The 19,031-nt window shown below is 52.0% G+C and overlaps 1 protein-coding gene across 2 annotated transcripts in view; it reads left to right on the plus strand.

Moving 5' to 3' along the window:
• The window catches only part of NUP98 (nucleoporin 98 and 96 precursor), a 34,368-nt gene that overhangs the window by 11,391 nt on the left and 3,946 nt on the right, over nt 1-19,031 (plus strand). For both annotated transcript variants that reach the window (XM_057430885.1, XM_057430884.1), the window contains 17 exons: nt 1,194-1,327; nt 2,027-2,214; nt 3,393-3,509; nt 4,241-4,542; nt 5,211-5,324; nt 5,924-6,062; nt 6,681-6,858; nt 7,589-7,753; nt 11,036-11,212; nt 12,147-12,300; nt 12,847-13,267; nt 14,040-14,269; nt 14,945-15,214; nt 15,997-16,154; nt 16,604-16,747; nt 17,765-17,907; nt 18,467-18,688. In XM_057430885.1, the coding sequence (XP_057286868.1) occupies nt 1,194-1,327; nt 2,027-2,214; nt 3,393-3,509; nt 4,241-4,542; nt 5,211-5,324; nt 5,924-6,062; nt 6,681-6,858; nt 7,589-7,753; nt 11,036-11,212; nt 12,147-12,300; nt 12,847-13,267; nt 14,040-14,269; nt 14,945-15,214; nt 15,997-16,154; nt 16,604-16,747; nt 17,765-17,907; nt 18,467-18,688 (3,256 nt within the window). The remainder of the gene's footprint in view (nt 1-1,193; nt 1,328-2,026; nt 2,215-3,392; nt 3,510-4,240; nt 4,543-5,210; nt 5,325-5,923; nt 6,063-6,680; nt 6,859-7,588; nt 7,754-11,035; nt 11,213-12,146; nt 12,301-12,846; nt 13,268-14,039; nt 14,270-14,944; nt 15,215-15,996; nt 16,155-16,603; nt 16,748-17,764; nt 17,908-18,466; nt 18,689-19,031) is intronic.

Genomic DNA, 19,031 nt, shown 5'->3' on the forward strand with positions numbered 1-19,031 from the left:
AGGGTGAAGCCCATCTGGAGCCAAATTTGGGCAGGGATGTCAAAGGCAACAAGAAGCTTTTGTAAGTATACAGGTGACAGAAGGAAGAGCAGAGGTGGCTGATTCACGATTCACCTGAGGGTTGTGCTGCCATCCAGGTGGGCCTCAGTGGGCTGGAGAAACAGGCCAGCAAGTGGTTCAACAAGGGGAGATGCAAAAGCCCAGAGGAGGCCATGGAGCTGCTGCGAGGGCTGGAGCAGGGGCCTGAGCTAAAGGTGGCCTTCAGAGGTGCCTCCAGTCTCACTGTTCTGTGACCCTCACAGTAGCTTCCTATACCAGTCATGACAGGGGAGGTGTGGCTGAGAGGAGCTCTCTCCTCCTCATGGTGAAATGCTCTCTCATGAGTGGTAGCAGTCAGGTTTTCCATACTTCTCTCTTGTTCCCATCATACTTCTGTAATTCTAATGCTTGGACCTCCCTTGGAGTAACTCTAGAGATGACCCAAGCCTTCACCTCTGTAGGCAGCACCTGTGATAGGATAGCATAAACATATCAGTTAAACCAGCTTTTTGGTCTGATAAGAACCAGTTGTCTCAGTCTTCCCCCTTGCAGACTTTGGCAGTGAGCTGCTGCATCTGGAGTGGGTTTGTCCTTTGGGAATGCACAGATTCAGTCCTGCTTTCTTGCATTCACTCTTCATGGGGTGAACAATTACAGCAATTTAATGGGAATTAAAATGAGATGCTAGAAGGTGGAGAGACAAAACCAGGAGGTTGTGGTTGCAGAGGGGACTCCAGGCCCATACGTTTGTTTGCTGCAGCAGGAATGTCACATTCTGCATGGAATATTCCCTCCTGCCCTTGGGAAAGTGCTCCAGGTGTCAATAGTTAAAGGCTTTGGTGGGCCAGGCTCCTGCTGCTGGTGTGCAGCTCTCTGTGCCCTCAGCTTTTCACTATTAAAACCTTCCTGAATGTGGCTGCTGATACTAATGGGGAATAGAATCTGGTTTCTGCTCCAGGCTGCTGCAGCAGCAGTGAGTGGGGAGTAGGGAAAGGAACGCTTGAGGTGATACACAGAGAGGTGTGTATTCCTCTGAGGAGATGCAGTGTCTGGAAGCCTGGCTCTTCTTCCTACTCTGGCTCTATCTGAACCCGGGTAGATTTGCTGTTTTAACCGTGAAACTGTTAAAACTAAAACCTGATGTTCTTTTACAGCACTGACAGACCCAAATGCATCAGCTGCCCAGCAAGCAGTGCTTCAGCAGCATCTCAACAGCTTGACTTATTCACCCTTTGGAGATTCTCCACTCTTCAGAAACCCCATGTCAGACCCGAAGAAGAAGGAAGAGGTAAGTCCACCTGAACATAGTTTTACGGATAAGACTTCTGCTTTGTGCTCACTGTATTCACTTCAGTACAGTCAGCAGCTAAATAAGTTGCCATCTGCACCCTCATGCTGGTGCAGCAACTTCTTATACTCTCCGGGATGCAAACAGCTTGTGCTGTGGCTTTGTTCGCTGCCTTCACCTGCATCAGAGCCTGGACTTTGGGTTTCTGGTGTTGATTGCTGCTGCGAGGATAGAGATGGGCAATGGTCTCTGTATTACAGTGCCTAAAGGGTCTACAAGAAAGATGAGAGGGCTTTGAACAAGGGCCTGTAGGAGCAGGGGCCCCACTGTCCTCCATGGCTGGGGCAGAGACCCTTGTCTGCTCCAGGCACTGAGGCCTCCTTGCTCCATCTGCTGGCCTTGGGGTGCCCACACCTCTGGTCTGTCCCCAGAGTCACTCTGCTTGGGCTGAACACCCAGGCTGGCTGCTCCAAAGCTACATCTATAGGTTGTTACTAGCCCTTCAGTGAGTGAGTGGAGGCTTTTGATCCTTGGCATTGCTTCTGTTATGTGTTGTCACCCAGCTTTGTGTCTGGTTTTGTTCATTGCTTCCCCCTTTCCTTCTTCCCCCTTTTCATTTAAAAGGTCCTTGACCACACACCTTTACCAAAGCAGCAGTGAATGGTCTGAAACCTCCAATTCTCTATCTTTTTGTTGCAGAGGCTGAAACCGACTAACCCAGCAGCTCAGAAGGCCTTAACAACACCCACCCACTACAAACTGACCCCTCGTCCAGCAACCAGGGTGCGACCCAAAGCTCTGCAGTCAGCTGGCCCTGCCAAATCCCACCTCTTCGATGGTCTTGATGATGATGAGCCATCCCTGTCCAACGGGGCATTCATGCCAAAGTTAGTGTCTCTCTTGTGCTTGTGTGTGAGAGGAAGCAAACTGCTCTAGAGGGTCCTGAATTCCATGACTGGCTATTCAAATAGGAATAGCGAGAGCTAATTGTCTGTAAAGCTTGAACCTCCTTTGGTAGAGGAGCTGAAGTTCAGCTTAAGCTGCAAAGGCCAAATAAGCTGTAAAATGAGGTCATGTCATGTCATGAGTGGAGCAAAGCTGCTATGAGGTCAATTAGGAGTTGCTACAAGAAAGCTTGTAGGGTGTAATACTTCCTGCTCCTGAGGTGGAAGTGTCATTAGGTTGCTAATGCGCTTGCTATGGAGGCAGATTTGGGGCATTTCACAGCCTGGCACAGGTTCTCCTTCAGATCCATGGCTGGTTCTGTGTCAGATCCATGGATGTCTCTGTGAGAACTAAGTAATGATGTTGTGGATCTACCCTAGTGAAGCTTTTGGGTTCAGGCTTTAAGAGCATCAGTGGCAACCACATTGAAAAGGGCTTTGGAAAGCTTTGGAGTTTATCTAAAACAAACAGCAAAAAGCTTTGGAGGAAGATGCATCCTTCCTTGAACGTCTCTCTGAGCACAGGCTTTCTGAAGCATTTTGTAACTTCTGTGATCTTGGTTTGTCTCTAGCTCAGCCTGAACCGTCTGTTTGCTTTGCAGGGGGAGGGCAGAGAGGAAATTACTCAGAGTTAAGTTGAAAATCACCAACTGATCACAAGATCAGAGCAAAGGGATGCTTGCAGTTCTTTGGGTGCAGTGAGTGTAGTAGTTCAGTGATCTTCAGGTTGCAGATTCAGCCTTAGCCTGGCCACTGACTCACTCTTAAAATAACCCTGTAGTGAAGAGGAACCTGTGTCCAGAAGCCAGACTTGGTTTCCCTGCTGGAAAAGCTCTGTTTAGTAAAGCAGAGATTACTGTGGTTTAATGAACTCAGGGTTTGAAATTCAGTGACGTGTGCATCTCACACTTACTCCTAAAGCAAAGCCACAAATGGAACTCCAGAGAGAGCTTTAGTATCTCAGCCACTGCAGTGCTCTTACAGACAACGTGATGTGTCCTGAGTGTGGGAGCAGATCTCACACAGCTGTTTGTGGTCCCTGCAGCACACAAATTAAGCTGGAAATACAGATTCATGCCATGGCTAGATCCCAGTTTCTCTTTGGTGTGGTTTGTTTTCAGGAAGAGCATTAAAAAGCTGGTTTTGAAGAACCTCAACAGCAGCAGCCTCTTCTCTCCTGTCAATCGGGAAAATGAAGACCTGGCTTCTCCCTCAGAGTACCCGGAGAATGGGGATAGGTATGGAGATGGGTGATGTGGTTCACCACGTGTGTGTGTGCTTGTGAGAAATGCAGACTGGTTCTGCCTGTCTCTTAGAGTTATTAAAAGACTAGGTGGTTACTGTCAGGGATGTCATCATAGCTGTGCATTGAAGCGTGCTGACCTCTTGAGATTTATTTCCTCTTAAACTGGCCATAGGTTCTTCCTGCAGGGTCACATACCAGTTCATTCCATCCAGAATCAGCAGTTGAGAGGAATGCCTTCAAGAATGACTGCCTGAGGGGAGACTGAGCTGAGCTCTTGGGCAGAAGCTCTTCCCTGGGAGGGTGCTGAGGTGCTGGCACAGGGTGCCCAGAGAAGCTGTGGCTGCCCCATCCCTGGCAGTGCTCAAGGCCAGGTTGGACACAGGGGCTTGGAGCAAGCTGCTCTATGGAAGGGGTCCCTGCCCGTGGCAGGGGTTGGAGCTGGAGGAGCTTTAAGGTCCTTTCCAACCCAAACCATTCCATGACTGTGGTACCCCTCTCCCAGCCTTATCCCTACATTTCTTGCAATGGGAGCCCCAGAGTGGATGTGAAGTGGCGGAGTTGTCTGGCAAGGGCAGAGTGAAGGGGAACAATTGCTTCCCTCGGTCTGCTGACTGCAGTTCGTGTCATGGTCCATTTTGCTTTTGCCACGAAAGACACCAGAGTTTGGGTGCTGCCACAGTCCCCTCAAACTAAATCATTCAACTTCATCCTTCCTGCCCTCAGGTTCTTCCTGTCAGTGCCCCCCGAAGAAAACCACAGGCAGGATGGGGAGCGGGAGGACGAGGATCAGCACGAGGTGAGCAGGTTTTACACGAACCCCATTGCCAGGCCCATTCCCCAGCCTGCAGAGAACTCCTTGCACAAGCACCACAACAACGTGGACGACACCATCGTGGCCCTGAACATGCGTGCGGCCCTGCGGAACAGCCTGGAAGGCAGCAGTGAGGATGCCTCTTTCCATGATGATTCCCTTCAGGATGAGCGTGAGGAGGAGCCGGAAATGATGCATCATCTGCACCCTGCAGGTGAGCCCGGGGCTGGGGTAGCTGTGTGGTTCCTGACAGCCTTCCATGGGTGTTCAGTGAAGTTCTCTGGCTGTTGTAGACCCTCAGCTTTTGCTCTTTGCGTCCCCTCCTTTATTCTGTAGAACCCAAATCTTGCTTTTCAATCTCGTATCTAGTGTGGAATTTGTTTCTGCTGAGTCAAGAGCAGTTTGTCTCCATCACCCAGTTTAATATTAGACTGAGGTAGTGAGATGTGTGAGAGGGAGGAGGAGGACCCAAGCTGTGAGTGTTCTGCAGTAGTAAACAGGGTTGTCTGCTGTTCATGAGCCAGATTTCACAGTTAAGAGATGTAACACTTGGTAGTTACCCGTGTGGAAAGTGCACTGTAGGAACTGAAAAGGATGGAGCAGCTTTGCTGTGGAGCCAGGCTGAGAGAGCTGGGCTGATTCAGCCTGGAGAAGAGAAAGTTCCTTAAGTGGAGACCTTGGAGCAGCTCCAGCGCCTGAAGGGGCTGCAGGAAAGCTGGAGAGGGGCTTTGGACAAGGGCCTGTAGGGCCAGGCCAAGGGGAATGGCTTTAACCTGCCAGAGGGGAGGCTGAGCTGAGCTCTTAGGCAGCAGTGAGGGCTCTGTGAAACACTGAAGTTGCAAACGCGCTGTCAGCCCAGTGCTGAAGGTGTCTGTGTTGCAGGCATTGTCCTGAAGAGAGCTGGCTATTACACTGTGCCCTCCATGGAGGAGCTGGCGAAACTCACCACCGACAGGAACGAGTGTGTCGTGACGGGCTTCACCATTGGTCGCAGAGGTAAGCACGGGCAGCTCACCTTATGCTGGAAGGGACTTTACACCATGGAACCTCAGCCTGAGTTCTGCACCCACAGTGTGATCATGAACAGCACCCTTTGGTGCTGGATAACTTGGGTTCGGGTCTCGTAGTGTTTCAGCCTGGTAGCACTACCAGACTGGAGTGACTTGAGAAGGTTCAAGGTGAGAAGAACAAAATCTGCGGTTGTAAAATCCAGACTTGCTGCAGCATTGATGCACACCTCATGGTTGTCATCATTTCCATCTGAGGTGCTGTATGGAGCTTGGGTGAAGAACCTTCAGCCCAAAGTGTGTTCTTTACCCTTTTATTTAATACAAAATGTACTCAAATGCTTCGCATTTGTGTTGGCAGTATAAATAACCAAGTGATAACAAAAAGCTTTCTGTGCAAAAGAACTAGCTATAAGGAAGTTGGGAACACATCTCCAGTGTGTTGACACTGGGAAGGAGCCACCATTGTGCTCTGCTCTGGAGACGTGGCAGAGGTCAATGATAGGGTGGGGGAGTGTAGCAGGCACGTAGGTTCTCTGGCATGTGACTTGTCATGGACACAGTGTGATGGTTTGGGTTGTTTTGCAGGCTATGGATCCATTTACTTTGATGGAGAAGTAAATCTCACCAACCTAAACCTGGATGATATTGTGCATATCCGTAGGAAAGAAGTTGTTGTCTACCCTGATGATGAGAGAAAACCACCCATTGGTGAAGGCTTGAATAGGTGGGGTTTAAATATGTTCTCTGTGGGGATGGGGCTTGCAGGGGGGTTGTGTCTGACACTGGTCGCCTGCTGTGGCTGCAGGCAGCTCCCAGGAGATCTGAATCCAGGCTGTGCATTCAATCATGGAGTCATGGAATAGTTTAGGAAGGGGTCTTCAAAGCTCATCTAGTCCAAGCCCTGTAATGAGCAGGGACATCTTCCACTAGGTTAGGTTCCCAGAACCACATCCAAACCTGGCCTTGAATGTCCCCAGGGATGGGGCATCCACCATCTCTCTGGGCAACCTGTGCCAGTGTTTCACCATCCTCATAATAAAAAATGTCTTCTATCTTGTGCAAATTTGCCCTCTTTTAGTTTCAAACCATCGCTCCTTGTCCTGTCACAACAGCCCCTGCTAAAAAGTCTCTCCCCATCTTTACTTTTAAGTACTGAAAGTAAGGTCTCCCTGGAGATCACAGCATGGCACAGTCACTGGATGATTCCTGCAGGTTTCTGAACCAGAACCTAGCTTTAAAAGCTGGTTTGAGCCCATGTGTTCAGTTCTCAGCTCCTCCACACAATGCAGTAGCTCTGCCTCACCCCCCTGTAGCCTCTTACCCTTTTGTCTGTCTTTGCCAGGCGAGCTGAAGTTACCTTAGATGGAGTGTGGCCTACAGATAAAACCTCTCGCTGCCCCATCAAAAGCCCTGAGCGACTGGCAGAGATGAATTATGAAGGGAGACTGGAGGCTGTGTCTCGGAAGCAGGGCGCTCGCTTCAAGGAATACCGCCCGGAGACCGGATCCTGGGTCTTTAAGGTAATGTTCTTGTCCTGGCTGTGAAGTGACTTCAGGAAAGGTGGAAATAGCCTGAAATTTGGATCTCCTGAGCATTCTAATTCAGAAACTTTCCTAAACTTCCATGAGCTGTCTCAGGTCCTTCAGCTGTAGTGCAAAATGTCACAGAATCATGGAATGGTTTGTGTTGGAAAGGATCTTAACATCATCCAGTTCCAACCCTCTGCCGCAGGGCTGAGGGACACCTCCCCCTAGACCGTGTTGTCCAAGGCTCTGTCCAACCTGGCCTTGAGCACTGCCAGGGATGGAGCATTCACCACTTCTCTGGGCACCCTGTGGCAGCCCCTCAGCACCCTCACAGGGAAGAACTTCTGCCTTATATCTAACCTAACTTCCCCTTTCTCAGCTTACACCCATTCCCCCTTGTCCTGTCTCTGCAGTCCCTGATGAAGAGTCCCTCTGTCATGGTCTAAGCCCAGCTGTTACAGCTGAACCCAGGACACCCTCTCTGGTATCCTCATAGCCCCCTTCAGATACTGGAAGGAGTCCTCACGAAAATGATCACAACATCTTTGGCTTCAGACCTGCATGCCGCGGGTGGTCTTGGTCTGCGCAAAAGCTGAACTGGTTCTAGATGTCCCAGCCACTGTGGAAGGTGGCCAGTTAGGCCAGCTCAAACTTGAGGCCTTCCAGAAATAGATGCCTGAATCCTCTCTTCCAAGGTCTGATGTGTTTGCCCTTCTTGATGCAGGTGGCACACTTCTCCAAGTACGGCTTGCAAGACTCGGATGAGGAAGAGGAGGAACATCCTTCCAAAGTGGACATCAAGAAGTTAAAAACCGCCCCAGTGCCGCCCTCCGGGCACCTGCCCCCCCAGCAAATGACCCTGAATGGCAAACCAACGCCTCCAGCTCAGGTAGAAGAAGGACAGTGACTAAAAGGGAATGCCTAGGATGGAATCTGAGGAGTAGCTGTGCCTGGGGAGGGGTTGTGGAAGCAACCAGTAGCCTGGAAACCGGAGAGCAAAACCTTGTGCAATCCAGTAGCTCTTCTGACCTCCTGATGAGTGTTTGCCTGTTCCTTTTCGTTCAGACACTTGACATTTCGTGCTGAGGATGTGGGAGGGATGGGGAAGCTTTAAGCCTTTGTTTCTTGTTCAGTTTCTGGGTTGACTTTGGCATGTTTGCACCACTTAGGAAGAAACCTTGGTTTGTACGTATTAGATATATACTGTATAGTTACAGCACCTTGCACTGCCTGCCTTGAGAGTGCCATTGTGCATTAGTTTGACTTTAGCATCAGTCAGTGTGCAAGAATGTGCTTTCTAGTTTAAGAATGTGCTCTATTTTTATTAAAAAGTACTTTTTTTAAGGCTGTTACATGCTGGATTTGAAATGTATTTGTGTTGGATGTGACTGCTTTAAAGCTTTGTAAAACATCCTCAGAGTTGTGCCTCTCTCTTAAATAGGGAAGGTGGCATTTGATCCAGGTCACTGGCAGTCCCCTAAGGTCTTACATGAGTTTAATGGTAAAAAAGCCTTTTATTTTGTTTTAAAGGGTAGTCAGATGGCAGCTGATACTCCCAAGTTTTCCAAATAGAATTAGTATGGATATTGTCAAGCTAAGGGAGGAGCTGCTTCATTGTGGTGAAACAACAGCCTACCTGGGAGCCATCCTGGCACTGATGGGATGGAATGTACTCGTTGTGCCATGTGGGGGTGATAAATGTGAGCTAACTGTGGCTTTTGGAATAGCTTGTTCTAAAAAGCAAGAGCAGAGAGCAGATACCATTTTCTCCCAGAACTGGGCTCTTGATTGCATGTCATGGAATGGTTTGAGTTTGGAAAGGACCTTCAAGCTCCTCCAGCTCCCCCCCCTGCCACGGGCAGGGACCCCTTCCACTGGAGCAGCTTGCTCCAAGCCCCTGGGTCCAACCTGCCCTTGAACACTGCCAGGGATGGGGCAGCCACAGCTTCTCTGGGCACCCTGTGCCAGCGCCTCAGCACCCTCACAGGGAAGAGCTTCTGCCTAAGAGCTCAGCTCAGTCTCCCCTCGGGCAGGTTAAAGCCATTCCCCTTGGCCTGACAAGGAGCAGACATCAGGAATTAGGTGTGACCCGTCCTCAGCTCTCCTCCCGCCCTGTTGGCTGTGGTGACACTCCCCAAGCTGGTACTGAGCTACAGAGGGTGACAGAGCCCTGCAGGCCCTTCGGGGCTGTCCTGGCTCTGCAGCCAGGAGCTGGTTGATAGAACAGACCCCCCGCAGGATGCCACTCATGGCTGGGCTGTGCAGCCAGCAGGTCAGCCCAAGGGTACCTCCTGGCCTAGCAGTGATCAGCCTGCGCCATGTGAGCCGAGATGCTTTAGGTGGTTCTCGTTTTGCCCGTCTGACCATTCCCTGCTGCTCAGATATGTGTGTCCTGGGGAGCATTGATGCTCACAGCTTACTTGGGTTTCCAGAAGCGCTGCATATACATGAGCACAGGAACAGAGGCAGGTCGTGCACTGGAAGTCCCGCTAAGGAGTGGAAGAGCACATTCAAGGGCTGCTCTTGGATCATTAGAATCGGGCAGGAAACATGATGAAGGTTATCAGATGAGGCACATCAAGCCAGACACGGGGTCTGGAAAGATAGAACTTGGAGCAGTGGTGGAGGGAGCATTAGTGAGTGGTGTCCATACACACCTGCGCTGTGCACAGCAGATCTACAAGTCAAACCATGGTCACAGACATGACTTTCACCACTCCCTTCATTGGGCTTTAATGCAGCCAGGTCCCTGGTATAATCATTCCCTGGGACCTTGCAGTGTTAATAAATTCATGAATATTCAAGTAGTGAGGGAAGGAAAAACCTCAATTCTAGATCCTTTTAAATGCTTCCTGCAGAGCAGCCAATAGCATTTTGAGATGCTTTACATCCCAAGTGGGGCAGGTTTTGAAGCCATGCTGTTTGCCAGGGTTTGGGAAATGAAACACAATGGTGTTCCGATTTTGGGGAACAAAAACCGTCGTTAATGGTTTGCAAGTCAGAGAGATGAATCTGGACGTGGTTTTGCTAAGTACGTTTGAACCGAAGAGAGGTCAGAGTAAGTCACACGCATTCCCAGTACTTTTGGCTGCTTAAAATCTTAGCTCTGGTCCCCAGCTGGACAAGGGCCTGTAGGGCCAGGCCAAGGGGAATGGCTTTAACCTGCCCGAGGGGAGACTGAGCTGAGCTCTTCGGCAGAAGCTCTTCCCTGGGAGGGTGCTGAGGCGCTGGCACAGGGTCAAGGCAGGGAGTTGGGACTGGATGAGCTTTAAGGTTCCTTCCAACCCAAACCATTCCATGACTCTATGACTTAAGGTGTGCGTAGGTCCCGTCGGGCTCATCACTGAGGTGATGCCATGTGATTGCCATCAATAATATTGTGAAGTTTATTCTTCCTCCTGCCTTGATCTACTGGTAGTTATGGGAGACTGAGCTGCAGATTGGAAGAGAACTGCATTCACTGTCACACTGCTGACATGCAGGGATAAGGGCAACATCAGTGGGGAAAAGCCTCCAGCTCTCCAGTCCTGTGCCAGTTGTGTCCAGGTTTAAAGCTGCAAACAGTGATGTGTGCACAACACACGGTCTGTGACCCAGTTGTAGGTGATCTTCAAGGGGACTGGTGTCCACTTCACACATTTTAAGTTCTTGGTGGAACGCAGACCCAGTGGTTTTAGTTTGTACCCCATCACAGCAGGGAAACACAGCAGCTCCTGCAGCAGCTCCTCTGCTCATCAGCCACATGTTGGTGCTGGAGAATCACCCAGTGCTCAGTCCTCTGAAGGCTGAACCGAGGCCTCTCTGTGTGGCAGCACTTCGAGGGAGCAGGTGGGGGGGAAGGCAGGGTGCACAAAACTTCCCTTTTGGTGGCCACATGAGAAGTGGAAAGCTGAAGAATAGTTCCTTACTGCCTGGAGGATGTTGGTGAACTTCAGGAGCGCCTCGCTAAACCCTGACTTCTCTTCACTGTAACTTGCACTCTTGTTACAACTCGGAAGAAGACAGGAGTAGGTTGTGTGTGTTCATCTCTAAACTTAATGTGGAGGCTTGGCCCAAGCAGGGGAGTCCTGTGCTCCGCTTGCAGGTGATTGCTGAAGCTGTTGAATCCTTTCTCTCTGCAAAGCTCTTGCAACCTGTTGTAGGCTCACCCAGCCTCTGCCTGTCTCTGCAGACCCCAGACGTGGAGCAGCTGGGCAGGATGGTGGAGCTGGACAGTGACATGGCTGACATCACCCAGGAGCCCCCCCAGGAGCCCCTGCTGGAAGACAACGTCATGGAAGAGCAGGAGGCAGTGCCCGCTTCAGCACACATCGCATCCACCCTGGGCATCAACCCCCACGTGCTGCAGGTGGGTGCCTTGTGACAGCCCCTCTCTGATAAGGGGCTCTTGGTAATGTTTAGCACTGACGGCTCAGTTTGCCTCCCCAGGTACGTACCAGGTAATGTACTCATAGTACAAGCCACCCTTCCAGTGCCTAAAGGGGCTACAAGAAACCTGGAGAGGGGCTTTGGGCAAGGGCCTGTAGGGACAGGACAAAGGGAATGGCTTGAACCTGCCCGAGGGGAGATTGAGATTAGATTAGACATGGGGGTTGGAACTAGATGAGTTTTCTTTCAAACCATTCTGTGCTGAAGCTTTTCGTATCTACAAAGGCTTACCACAAACACAGAAGCCTAATATGTGAGTGGTAATCATAGAATCATGGAATGGTTCCGGTTGGAAGGGACCTTAAAGCCATGGGCATGGAATGCAAAAATTAGACTCATCTGAAAGGCAGAATTCTGAGGGGTGGGATAAGCTGAACTGATCCCTACATAGGATGCCTTGGGCCCAGTTGGTGGGAAATGGGAATGGGAGGTGGGAAATTACCACAAGGTAATGGGAGAGCTGGTCTTGATTGGTGTTACTGTTTGGTGGAAGGGTTGTACCTTCAACACCTATGGGCTTCTGCTGGTTACTTAAATTTGTAAGGAAAAACCAGTCCTGAAGTTTTTAAGCTGATAAACAAGTAGAGCAGAGAGCTGAGGAAACAGGATTATTCTGGGACTTCGCACCCATCCCTCCCCAGGCCAGTGACACTGATGTAAGCAGTTGGTTGTCAGAGATCCTCATCCCCTGAAGCTCACTCCTGCCTCCGCTGTCACTGGGACTCCTCGTAGCATGTGGAGGTTGTCTGGTCATGTGCAGCTGTACAGGTGGTTTTGGTGGGGAAGGAGCTGAGCGGATCAGCTGCTGCTGCGAGTGAGCGCTGACATGCAGCCCTGACTTGCCACCTCTGCAGATCATGAAAGCTTCCCTGCTCACTGATGAAGATGACCTGGATTTGATCCTGGATCATCATCCTGGGAAGCAGCCCGTGAAAACGGATTCTTCTCAAGAGATCTGCTCCCCGAGGCTCCCAATCTCAAAATCCCATAGACAGAAAAGATACTCAGGTACTGTGAGAAACCACCTGTTGTCTGAAGAAAGAGGTTTTGGTTCTGATACTAACCAAGTCCTACCACTGGCTGAGCACAGGGCAGAGCTGTGGTGGGTCAGCTCTGGCCAGCAGCCTGTTGCCCATCCAGCCACACTCTCCCTCCTCCTCTTCAATAGGATGGGGGAGAAAATGGGATGAGAAAAGCTCATGGGTTGAGATGAAGACAGGGAGATGCTTCCTCTTGTGACAGCACCCGGGAATCAGACTTGGCTTATGTTAAATGAATGTGTTGTCAGTTAAAATAGGTTTGGGTAGTGAGAAACGGAGACAAACTGGAGCAACACTTCTGTACTTCATTATGGGGGTGGTGGGCACTGGCACAGGGTGCCCAGGAAGCTGTGGCTGCCCCATCCCTGGCAGTGCTCAAGGCCAGGTTGGACACAGGGGCTCCTAGTAGAGGTCATTGGAACCAGGTGGTCTTTAAGGTCCCTCGCAGCCCAACCCATCCCACGATTCCATGAACGTACAGCACCCTGTTCATGTTCTCCCTTCTCCCTTCCAGTCGGTGGGCTGCTGCAGTCCAAATTCGCCACTGTGATTTCCCAGTCCCCCAGTGCTGCTGGGCAGGACCTCAAGGGGCCGCAAGCTCCGGGCAGTCCCGCTCCCGCTGCCCTCTGGTCGATGACGTCTCCGCTGAAGCCGGTGTTCTCCGTCCCGCCGGCAGTGCCCGAGGTGCCCATGAGAACAGTGGGGGTGCGCAGGCAGCAGGGCCTCGTGCCCCTCGAGGCGTCCATCACCCACGGGAAAGGGAAGCTGCTCATGGACATGGCACTCTTCATGGGCCGCTCGTTTCGCGTTGGCTGGGGACCCAACTGGACCCTCGTCAACTGTGGAGATCAGTTGAGTGCATCGGGTGACGCGGAAGATCTTCAGCGCGACTCGGTGGAGTATGGATTCCTGCCGACTCCCGTCGCTCCCAAGCCGTGAGTAGCAGTTTCCCTTGGCATGGCTCTGACATTCTCTCTCTTTGCGTTTGAAAGAACCCTGGTTGTAGGTCCGTATCCCTTCAGAAGTGGTGCAAGACCACACTGGCCACGGAGGTATCTGTCAGGCTGCTACTTTACCAAGCTCTCAATCTCAAAGACCTGCAGTATTGTAGTAAGAGCAGTTAGGTTCTTACCAATAACGCTGTCATTGTGCTGAAGGTTAAAGAGAGCTCAGAATTGTTGTCAGGAAGCTTTAATCTGCTCTTGAGCCTCCCTGAGGATATCTGATCTACCCAAGGAATTTCTTGTTCAGCCTTCCTTGGGTGTCTTCAGTTCTGCTTTTGTGCAAAGCAGAGTACAGAGCTTCCCGGGGCTGTGTGACTCCATCCCTAACCGTGACCGGAGCATAGCTGGATGTTCTGCACCTGCAGTCCTCCAAAAACCTTGTTTGGATGCTCTCCAGCAGATGTGATGTGCTGAGAGAAGGAGGTGCCCTCCCAGAATGCTCTGGCTGTGATAAGGTGTGCTGCTGCCTTTGGAGAGCTTCAGGCACAGAGTTCAGTGAGGTTTGATGGGCAGAGGCTGGTTCTAAGTCCTAGGCTGTACCCAGGATTTTCATAGCTGGCTGTTGAACTTGGATCAGGTCTTTGTCCTTATGCTCCAGCTGGGAGAAGCTGCACAGTGCAGCAGCTCTGTGGTGGAGCAGTTCACATGGATGGAGAACAATTCCGAACGTTACTGCCTGGTTTTATCTCCTTTCCTCCTCCAGACTCTCGGAATCCTCTTTCAAGGTTCACGTGGAGAAGCTGAGCTTGGCACAACGGACGATGGACAGAGAAAACCAACTGTATCTCATCCCTCTGGAGATAAAGCTCAAACACAGCACTGTCCACATGGATGAGCACTGCCCTCTTCTAGCGCCTAACCCAGGAGTTTCTGCTATCCATGACTATGCTGACTGGGTCAGGAAAGCATCTGAGGATCCTGCTGTGACTGAAGGTGAGGCTGGAGTCTGGAAAACTGTCCAGGTCAGATTGATTTCAGGCTGAGAGAGCTGGGCTGGGTCAGCCTGGAGAAGAGAAGGCTCCTTAATGGGAGACCTTAAGAGAGCTCCAGTGCCTAAAGGGGCTCCAGGAAAGCTGGAGAGGGGCTTGGGACAAGGGCCTGTAGGGACAGGCCAAGGGGAATGGCTTGAACCTGTCCGAGGGGAGACTGAGCTGAGCTCTTAGGCAGAAGCTCTTCCCTGGGAGGGTGCTGAGGCGCTGGCACAGGGTGCCCAGAGAAGCTGTGGCTGCCCCATCCCTGGCAGTGTTCAAGGCCAGGTTGGACACAGGGGCTTGGAGCAAGCTGCTCTATGGAAGGGGTCCCTGCCCGTGGCAGGGGTTGGAGCTGGAGGAGCTTTAAGCTCCTTTCATCCCAAACCATTCCATGACTTCAGGTTTCATCTGTGCAGTGAGATGTGAATAAAACAGGGAAATGGGCTGTGCCAGCGTTCCTTTGGAAAGCCCAAACGTGGTTGGTTCCATCTGGGGAGCTACCTGACTCCCTGCATGCACTCCCAACAGTAGGATGCTCCCTCTGGATATGCTGCGAGCTTCTGCTCATGACCTTAGCGTCATTCCTAGGTGCTCTTCCTTGAGCCTTCGCTCCTGACCGAGTAACTCTGTCTGACAGCTACTGTGAAGCACTGGTGCTTGGCGTGGACGCTGTGCGAAGCGCTCTGGGGGAAGCTGAAGGAGCTGGAGGCCAGCTTGGAGGAGCCCAGGCAGTACGTGCTGGCGCTGGAGCGCAGGAGGGCCTTCTCCCGCTGGCTGTCGGCCACGGCGGCCGCGCGCATCGAGGAGGAGGTGGCCGTGTCCCGGCACGGGAACCCCGTGGAGGCCGTCTTCAGCTGCCTCACCGGCAGGAGGATCGGGGAGGCCTGCAGGCTGGCCCAGCAGTCAGGTGAGGCGCCGCGGTGCCTGCTCCGTGCCGGACGGTGCTCTGGGTTAAACGCAGCCGCTGACTCGGCACCACGCGGCTGCTCGAGGGGGACGGACAGCATTTAAATCCCACAGGTTGACACAAAACCGGCTTGATCCCTAAAGGACAATATAACACTACTGCTAATAATAATGATAAAGGAAAGCACTGGAGACCTCAGAGCAGCTTCCTGTGTCTGAAGGGGGCTACAAGGATACCCGGGAGAGACTCTTCACCAGGGACTGTAGTGATAGGACAAGGGGTGATGGGTTCAAACTGAAACAGGGGAAGTTAGGTCAGATAGAAAGCAGAAGCTCTTCCCTGGGAGGGTGCTGAGGCGCTGGCACAGGGTGCCCAGAGAAGCTGTGGCTGCCCCATCCCTGGCAGTGTTCAAGGCCAGGCTGGACACAGGGGCTTGAAGCAAGCTGCTCCAGTGGAAGGGCAGGGGGTTAGAATGGGGTGATCTTAAGCTCCCTTCCCAACCCAGATCATTCCATGCTTCTATGTTTTTCAGAGCTTAATGGCTAGTTTAAGCTTGGTCTTCTGTGTTGGCTCACATCTTTGAAGTTCTCCATTTCTCTCCTCTGAGGAATCTGTCCATCCCGTTTTGTCTTCTCCCTTCACCCCCGTTTAGGGGGGTTATTTCACAGCAAATTGTGCACACACACCAGTTGGGCTGATCCAAGTGCCCCACAGCTCACAGGGGTAGCTGGGGCACTGGTGGGTGGAGGATCTGCCTGAGGTGCTGCTGTGTCCCATTGCAGATGACCACAGGCTGGCTCTGCTCCTGTCCCAGCTGGCTGGGAGCCAGCCTGTGCGGGACCTGCTCACCATGCAGCTGGTGGACTGGCACAGGCTGCAGGCAGACTGCTTCATCCAGGAGGAGAGGCTCCGGATCTTCGCCCTGCTGGCAGGAAAGCCTGTGAGTCCTGTGTCTCTTCTCTTCTTGACTTCCCCTTCTTGGCAGCAGCACTTTCACACTGCAGCACACGACCACAGTGCGTGGTACGCAGTAGGAGAGGAGGACAAGGTGGTGGTGGGTTTTCTGTTAGTGTGATCTTAGTGTTGCCCGCCTGGTTGGGGCGATCCCATGCACAGACACAGGCTGGGGAAAGAGGGGATGGAGCCTGAGGAGAAGGACTTGGGGTGTTGGGTGAGGAGAAACTCCCCATGATCTGGCTGCAGTGTGTGCTTGAGCCCAGAACCCGCCATGTGCTGGGCTGCACCCCCAGAGTGTGAGCAGCAGCTCAGGGAGGAGATCCTGCCCCTCTGCTGTGCTCTAGGGAGACCTTAGAGCAGCTCCAGTGCCTAAAGGGGCTGCAGGAAACGTGGGGAGAGGCTTTGCCCGACCTGAGTGCTTTGTCTCTTCAGGTGTGGCAGTTATCAGAGAGAATCAATATCAATGTGTGCTCGCTGCTGGACTGGAAGCGCTGCGTGGCCGTGCACCTCTGGTACCTGCTTCCTCCAACAGCTTCTATTTCCCAGGCACTTGCCATGTACGAGTTGGCCTTTCAGGTAGGTCAGTTGTTCCTTGGCGTGAGGAGATCTTACTCAGTCCCGGTGACTGCTGCTGCACTGAGACTTCTGTGAGCAGTCAGGTATCCCTGTGGAAGTGCTGAGTGTGGAGTTCACTGTGTATGGGTTCGTTATTTCAGTTGTCAGAGCCCTTCACCAGCTCTGTGATGAGTTGTTGCAGCAGTGCACTCAAATGAATGTTCTTTTCAAAGGGAATAAAGCCCTAGGGTTGAACCTGTTGGTAATTCTGGTCACTTGAGGAGCTCGGCACTGCTGCTCAGGTGGTAGCAATGCATTTTAAGTGCATCTTCCACTGATTGAGTGTTCCCAGGTATTTGACAGCTACCCCAATCTAGGAAGATGGGAAGTGGCCAGCAGCAGGAGCTGTCTGAGCCAGGTACCAGGCAGTTTTCCCACTGGGATGTTTAATACTCAGCTGTCTGACTTGTCGGATGGTCTTTGAACCATCCACCCCATTTGTTTCACTGGGTGTTTTACAGCAGACAGAAGGCGAGCTGCAGGCAGCGAGTGGCTGATGCATTATGCAGAGGCTGGTTGGTGCTGCAGAGCTGTCAGCCTCTGGGTACAGGCAGACAAAGGGCTCTGTGGCAAAAAGTGTTTAATCATTTAACTAAAGATCCTTCAGCCTCCATCTGTGTGCTTAACAATGGCCCAGCATCAAGTGTAGTAACTCCTAATGGGTGCATGCTCAGTGCTGCAGGACTCTATTGAGGAGAAGCTCCCCATGACCTGGCAGCGTGTGCTTGAGCCCATCATTAATGCAGAACACTGTAACCTCTGCTCTGGAGCCAGGCTGAGAGAGCTGGGTCAGCCTGGAGAAGGGAAGGCTCCTGAAGGGGAGACCTGAGAGCAGCTCCAGTGCCTAAAGGGGCTGCAGGAAAGCTGGAGAGGGGCTTGGGACAGGCCAAGGGGAATGGAGGCTGCTGAGCTGTGTGGAATGCAGGATGCAGTTTGTTCAGGGTTAGCTTTAACTGACTGTTAAAACTGGTTCTCTAGAACACATCAGAGTGTGAAAAATACGCCTGCTGCCCTCTGCCTCCCTACCTGGAGGATTCTGGCTGTGTCATAGAGGAAGATGACAACACAGGAAGGCCTCTGAGGGACGTCTGCTTCCACTTATTAAAGCTCTACAGTGACAGGTAAAGAGTCCCAAAGCTTCTATAGAAAGATCTTGGATCAGTGAATGACCTGAATTCCCAGACCAGGGGTCTGAAATCAGCCTCAGCACTTAGTGAACTGCTCCAGCAGTCAAACCCTGCCCCGTGTGTAGACCCTTAAAGCACACGGTGATGCTGTTGCTGCTGGTGGTGGTATCACTGATGAAATTGGAGCTCTGGAGCGTGGCTGTGGGGAGTTCTTGTGTGTTGTCTGTGTCTTGAGGAGTGCAGTGGCCCTGCTTTGTCACAGCAGCCTTTTTGAAGGCCTTGAAAAACCTGCAGGAGGGTTTAAACCATGGCAATCACGTACTAAAGGAAAGGTGGTGACAGGCTGGGTGCAGACTCAGAAAAGCAAAAGGATTTTAACAGTTACTCTTATCTTTTTGTTATTTTATTATCTAAAATCAAAGCACTCCCACACACACACCCTGTAAATCACATCTGTGGAATAACTGGAGGTGGGTGGAGGGAAGGAGCTGAGCAGCACCAGGCTCTGACTGTGTGCACAGCAAGCTGTTCATGCTGCATGTTTTCCCTGCAGACACTACGACCTTGACCAGCTGCTGGATCCCAGGAGTATCACATCCGACCCCCTGGACTGTCGCCTGAGCTGGCACCTCTGGGAAGTGCTCAGGGCCCTGAACTACACCCACCTGAGCCAGCAGAGCCAGGGGGTGCTGAACACCAGCTACGCTGCCCAGCTCGAGAGCGAAGGCCTCTGGGAATGGGCTGTTTTCATCCTGCTGCACGAGCCCAAGACACAGTGAGTGAAGAGCCTGTTCTGCCTCTTGCCTTCAGAGTAACAGTGGAGTCTGTTCCGTTTGTGCCCTTTTCCATTGCCAGTGAGTGTAACACTCTGCTGCTGCCTCCCTCAGTCATAGAGCCATTGAATCAACAGGGTTGGAAAAGACCTACAAGGTCCCTGAGTCCAACTGCTCCCAGCACTGCCAAGGCCACCACTGCCCCATGGCACTGAGGCCTCATCTCCACGGGGTGTGAACCCTTGCAGGGCCGGTGCCTGCAGCCCTGCCCTGGGCAGCCTGTTCCAATGCCTGAGCACCCTCTGGGGCAGGAATTGTTCCTCAGCTCCATCTAAACCTGCCCTG

This window comes from Pezoporus wallicus, unplaced genomic scaffold (genome assembly GCF_028554395.1).
Source record: "Pezoporus wallicus isolate ANWC-B61680 ecotype Strahan unplaced genomic scaffold, APGP_CSIRO_Pwel_v1 contig_8523, whole genome shotgun sequence".
Taxonomy (NCBI): domain Eukaryota; kingdom Metazoa; phylum Chordata; class Aves; order Psittaciformes; family Psittacidae; genus Pezoporus; species Pezoporus wallicus.